Here is a 6,317-nt window from a genome sequence, read left to right as displayed (position 1 = left end):
TTTTTTTTTTGAAAGAATTTAAGTTATATTGCTTGTTTATATTGCAAAAGTATATTGTTTGAAATATAACACTCTTCTAAACTCTAAAGTAAGCTCTTTTAATGGGGGTGTTGCCCTGTTAACGCTCGTGAATGTAGAAAGCGGCCGTTGGGGGTGATGAATGGTGGTGGCTTTGAGGAAAGGGGGCGCCAAACACCATTACACACTTTTAATGAGTTAGTAAAAGTCCACTGTCTACATAGCAATGACGTGACACTTACTTTTTTCACCAACTAACTAAACCACTACACATAGTCTAACATACATTAATATTTGCACTGTTAATCTATTAATCTATCGCTAAATGTGCTACGATCTTGTGATGGAAACCATCTGTCCCTAAATTTACAACCGTGGCATTCTGTGGCTAATTGTGCAACGGCGATTTGACACAATATTAGCAACAGAACTAATCTGATGCAAATCTGTCACAAAATTAGCTACGAATATGCGACCAACCAAAACCATCGCAAATACGTAGCTAGATTTCATAAAAAGATATTAAAAAACATGATTAAACAGAGCCATACTTGGTTATAATTAGTCAAGCATAGCATGATAAAAGACGTTACTCGATTCAAACTTCTCTGTTGCGATGCAAATTACTATTTACCGAACTTTTGGTCTTAAGGACAATCCAACCTGACCCGTTGAGATCCACACCAAAAAATTCACCCGTTCTAACCCGAAATTGTTTTGACAAACCAACCCGTCCATTTTGCTATCTTTTTACAACCTTAACCACAAGAAACCAACAAATTAACACAAATCTTTCAAATTTACACAACTTAGCAACCAATACATCGTATTAACCTACACCGTATGTCATAGAAAACTTTACATAACATGGATACTTACCAACATTTCTATTAGCATCATCAAGTATAAGCTATGAACAAGATCATAAAGCTTCTTCTTCTGGTGCTTTATGGTAAGTAACTACTTCGCGATCTACTGTAGGATTTGCATGATATTGCCCATAGAATGCATATACACCAACCGCAACAATGCTGAGAACAATAAACCTCACCCACGCTTCATAGTGAAGCTGCAGATGGATATTAACATCAGTTCAAGCATTACGTTAATATAAACCTTCATCTAATAATTGGTAACTATTTAAAATCTATAAATGTTTTTAAAACAAATATTTTAATATATTGAAGTTCTTTTTTTTGTTTAGAGTTAATTGCCCGGATGGTCCCTGTGGTTTCACGTTTTTTCACGTTTAGTCCCCACCTTTTGGAAATAGCAGGTATGCTCCCTATGGTTTGTCATTTTGTTACTCGGATAGTCCCCTGACATTTACTCAGGGGACTATCCGAGTAACAAAACGACAAACCATAGGGAGCATACCTGCTATTTTCAAACTAACTGACATCTACTCAGGGGACTATCCGAGTAACAAAATAACAAACCATAGGGAGCATACCTGCTATTTTGAAAAGGTGGGGACTAAACTTGAAAAAACGTGAAACCATAGGGACCATCCGGGCAATTAACTCTTTTGTTTATAATAAGTAACAAATCGTTTGTAAGGATTAGGAAAGCAAACCTGAGCAAATAAAAATATGTTAACGAATATGCAAAGAGCAGGCACCATTGGAACCCATGGGCAAGAGAAACCGGGTAGATCCATTTGTTCCTACAAGAACATAACACAATATGTGTCCGTTATCGTTTTTTTTTATTCAGCATAAATTAATGCAAAGAATATATTTCTGTTACCTGTCGAAATCGAAGAGCTGCCGTAGCAAGGATTGCAATAATTATCGGTATGATTAAAAATATATATGCGAAAGGGGAAACAACGTAACGGAAAAGGATTCCAGCAGTAAAACCACAACAAGCGATCACAATAATGCATATAATGCCTTCCAGCCTATGGGATATATAAGTGGCTGAGACTTGAGTCATTTCACTGCCGATATTGTCCTTCCATCGAAGAGTTATTACACAAGCTGCCACCACAGAATAACCTGCCTACACAATTAAACTTCAATGTTTTGTTTCTACCTTTTTTGAATATATATAAGAAAATGAAATTTATTTAAGTAAGTTATTTAAGTTAAATGAAATTTATTTAAGTTAAGTAAGTTATGCGGTTTACCAGTGAACCAACAGACAGAACATGTGAGAGCAAGTGCACATTTAACAGTCCAGCCAAAACACATGCAATAAATCCAACCCATATCTGAGATTGAATAGGAGTGTGGCGTGTAGGATGAACACGAGCAAATATTGTCGGTAGCAAGCCATCCCTTCCAAGCCCAAGATACAATCGAGACTGCTCATCAGAAACTTTCAGTTATGAAGGATGACCATAAATGGGATGATTAGGGTTATATTTTAGAGTAAATTACAAAAAAAAAAAAAACGTCCTTTATGTTTACATCAGATTGCAAAGTATGTCCTTTACAAATTACCTGACCAAAATACCCTCATGTGGGGTCCACTTGGTCAGATTTAAGTTTAACCATGAAAATTAACTGAATTAGGGCCAAAGGACATAACGTAAAAGGGTTTGAAAACATAAAGTGTTTTTTTTTTTTTTTTTTTTGTTTTTTTTTTTTTTTTTTGCAATTTGTTGAAGGTAAAGGGCATGGGCATACTTTGCAATCCAGTGTAAACATAAAGGACGTTTTTTGTAATTTACTCTATATTTTATCTCTAATGGGTCGAACGAGTAAAATTAAAACAGGAAACATACCAAATGGGTCGAAAGTCCTTCAAAGTGTATTCTTAATACATAAAATCTCATACGTCATTTTATTCAAAAACTAGATTATTACTAAAATAATAGAATTTCTTGATCATAGTTATTAGAATACTTCTTAATCATATATTGTCACACTAACTATAAAAGGTGGATTTTTAGATAAAAAAGTTTTTAGGATCAACCCAACCTGACCCGTTTCGACCTGCAAAACCTACATGTTTTGCCCCAAAGCCAACCTGCCTGACCGGCCAATTTTGCCACCTTTAAATTAGGCGTAGAGTTACCTGAACATAAAGACCAACCAATAAGGTAGTAGTTAGTCCAGCAACTGCCCCGACACTTATCAAGACCGATACAAAATGTAAGCCCTTGGTTTTAAAAGCCTCGGCCAAGGGAGCTTCTTCTCCAAGAAATTTGTAAGGTACCATCCCGGTAATAACCAAACAAACACCAATGTATAGTGCTATACAAACAACAAGACTTCCAATGATGCCTATTGGTAAATCCCGCTGACATAATTCAGTAAAAACAAAAAGTAAGAATACTTATCTGATATGATCAGGCATAAAGATAGAAGCATCTATAACCAACCTGCGGTCGTTTAGACTCTTCAGCTGAATTAGCAACTGCATCAAATCCAACATAAGCAAAAAAAGCGACCGTTGCCCCTGTTAACATGGATTTAAAACCATTTGGAGCAAAAGGTGACCAGTTTGAATCATCAACCTCAAAAGCACCAACTATAATCACCACAACAACAATAACTATCTGTCGTCATTAACCACAAAAGAGCGTTAGACGTTGAAACCGAACGAAAATACCCAAATTTACATAAAACGGTCATTAACGATAGATTCACCTTGGTTGTAGTCATAATCGTATTCACCAACGAAGATTCGCCAACACCACGACAAAGGATCAACGTCAAAAGTACAAGAAGGACCGGAGCCAATACATTAATAGATACAAACCCGAAAATCTCTTTACTGCCATGCCCAACCCAATTTGGAATATTGTTCTTGAGAAATGGAATGAGTTCTAATATATTAACTATGTAGCTCGCTAAGCTTCGCGCTATACTAGCTGCACCAATATGATAATCGAGCATCATTTGTGTAAAAACTAGAAAAGCAGTGAGCTCGTTGAAAGCTGTGTATGTATACAAGTATGCTCCCCCAACAACTGCCGGAAATCGAGAAGCTAACTCTGCATAACATAGAGCATTCAGGACACATGATGCTCCTGCAAGCATAAAGCTGACTGTAACTCCTGTAATAATAAATAATAATAATAAGTGTTAGGATCGAGTACAAATAGATTTAACGTGCTAAGCATACAAATAACTAGAGTTAATTATGTTAACAATAGAATAATTATAACTACGGTTTCAAACCGAAGGGTAACAATAATTACTATAGTTATTTCTACGTTTAGTAGGTTAATATCATTTATACATGATCTCGCCCATAGTAATAATAATAAGGCAAATTGGATTTAAATAATCCGAATCAGTTGTTTTTAGCCAATAATAATCCCAACTGAGTTTATTCCCGACAGTGGTCCCAACCTTTTCATTTGTTTGTATAATGGTCCGCCGTTAAAAATAACTTAACGAAGTTACGTTTTTTTCCGAATTACAAACCAATGTTTCAGGGCTTTTGATCAGAACAAGGATACGAGTCGATTGATGTAAAACTTACCTCGAAACGATGCTCCAAACGGCTTGATTTTTGTTAACCGGAAGTTTAAGCACCTGAATTGAAGCACCATTTCGTTGTTTGGAGCATTGTTTCAAGGTAAGTTTTACATCAATCGACTCGCATCCTTGTTCTCGTTCTGATCAAAAGCCCGAAAACACCGGTTTGTAATTTAGACAAAAAAAACTTAACTCCGTTAAGTTATTTTTAATGGCGGACCATTATACACACAAAATGAAAAAGTTGGGACCATTATCGGAAATAAACTCAGTTGAGATTATTATCAGCTAAAAACAGCCAGATCGGATCCAATATGCCTAATAATAATATACATATGTTAGTAATAGCAAACATTAGCCCTAGCTAGATCTATAACTTCAATCTGAACAGTTAATTGTATGAATTCTAGGTATAACTAACCACATATAAAGCACTAATACACATACAACACAACATTTGATTGAATTATGAATAACACTCACCAGGACCAGCATCACGAGCGACGGTACCGGTGACGACGAAGATACCGGCGCCGATTGAGGCGCCAATGCCAAGGAGAATTAGGTCAAAAGGACCTAGACGGCGGATTAAACCCTCGCCGGAGTTTATACGAACGACGTCGGATGAATTGCTTAGTGGTTTAGTTCTCAGAGCTGAAGAACAGAACTGTGAGAAGATTGATGAGCGAGAAGAATCTCTCATGTTTAAATTTTTGTCACCGGAAAGTTGTCGGAATTGTTCGCCGGAGAAGAGATGACGTCGGAAAAAAGGCCGGTTTGCTTAGTAGTTAAAACTGTTTGTTTGTGTAATTATTGAGTAAGAAGAAAGCAAATGAACCTTTGAGTTTTCAGTTTGTTGAAGTTTAGTCCCTGCTATCGTGGTGTTGATTTGTTTCGAGTATCTTTTGGGCTTACAAGGAAGTGATAAATATGAGAAAAAGAAAATGAACCAAAGATTTAAATAAATGTATAAAATAATCATTAATCTGTGAATTTGCTTGCTTTAATTGCAGTAGTTCATTGTTTTATGTGAATTTGCTTGCTTTAATAATTAATATGTGAATTTGCTTGAATTATTCTCACAGTTTTTATAATTAGTATAGTTTGTACTGGATCATAACTCTCAATGCATAAACATTTTTTAGCTTTTGAAATTTCTTATTCGTAATGTTTTTAGGTATTTTTGTTTTTCAAGGTGGTGCTACATCAAGTATTCTCCTGATAAGGATTGTAATTGATGAACTTGAGATTGAATTAACAATGGTCAAGTCCTATTAATGTTCAGGAAACTCAATGGAAAGAATGAGCTTCGAAAGGTCGTTAATGGTAGTTGAGAGAGAGAGAGACTAAGAAGAGTTTGTTATTATTTTCAAGATACCCTATACTATTACAACCTTCCCTTTTTATACACAGTTACAACAACCATACAAATACTGACTAACTAACCTTCTAACTGCCTAACTGACTAACAACCTCAAACCTCTGTTGCTAACCAACCCATCCCACTGTTGCCATCTTGTAACTCAATCCACTGCTGATTATGAATCTACTGCTGACTATCAATCTACTGCTAACCCATCTATCCACTGATGCTAACCAACAACCCCATCCAATCCACTGCTGACTAACCACTGACTATTAGTCCGTATCAATACCCCCCTGATAACCTGATCCTTGACCCCAAGGATCAAAAGTTGGAAACTTTCGCATTATCTCAGCTGCCTCTTCCCATGTAGCATCTTCTGGCCCAACCTGCTTCCACTTCACCAACCAGTGAACAACCACTCTATTAAACCTTTTAGACACTTTAGTCTCAATAACACTCTCAGGCTCTTGTATAAGCACTTGCCCCACATCTTCATT

The 6,317-nt window shown here is 36.2% G+C and overlaps 1 protein-coding gene across 1 annotated transcript; it reads right to left on the bottom strand.

Moving 5' to 3' along the window:
• Nucleotides 1–709: 709 nt before the first annotated feature.
• Nucleotides 710–5,326, bottom strand: LOC110931034 (cationic amino acid transporter 9, chloroplastic). The gene is made up of 8 exons (XM_022174431.2): nucleotides 4,938–5,326; nucleotides 3,618–4,027; nucleotides 3,350–3,526; nucleotides 3,043–3,267; nucleotides 2,150–2,326; nucleotides 1,768–2,022; nucleotides 1,595–1,684; nucleotides 710–1,087 (listed from the first exon to the last, which is right to left on the bottom strand). The coding sequence occupies exons 1-8, from the start codon at nucleotides 5,155–5,157 to the stop codon at nucleotides 941–943; spliced, it is 1,701 nt and encodes a 566-aa protein (XP_022030123.1). The 5' UTR covers nucleotides 5,158–5,326; the 3' UTR covers nucleotides 710–940.
• Between the last annotated feature and the right edge of the window lie 991 nt (nucleotides 5,327–6,317).

Source organism: Helianthus annuus, chromosome 3 (assembly GCF_002127325.2).
Source record: "Helianthus annuus cultivar XRQ/B chromosome 3, HanXRQr2.0-SUNRISE, whole genome shotgun sequence".
Classification (NCBI taxonomy): domain Eukaryota; kingdom Viridiplantae; phylum Streptophyta; class Magnoliopsida; order Asterales; family Asteraceae; genus Helianthus; species Helianthus annuus.
The sequence above is the reverse complement of the archived record's forward strand: the minus strand, read 5'-3'. Positions and strand labels throughout refer to the sequence as shown.

Coding starts and splice junctions, on each gene's coding strand:
- LOC110931034 (XM_022174431.2), bottom strand. CDS start 5,157: ATGAGAGATTCTTCTCGCTCATCAATCTTCTCACAGTTCTGTTCTTCA. Junction 3,527..3,617: donor CGATTATGACTACAACCAAG/GTGAATCTATCG, acceptor TAATGACGACAG/ATAGTTATTGTTGTTGTGGT. Junction 3,268..3,349: donor AAGAGTCTAAACGACCGCAG/GTTGGTTATAGA, acceptor GAATTATGTCAG/CGGGATTTACCAATAGGCAT.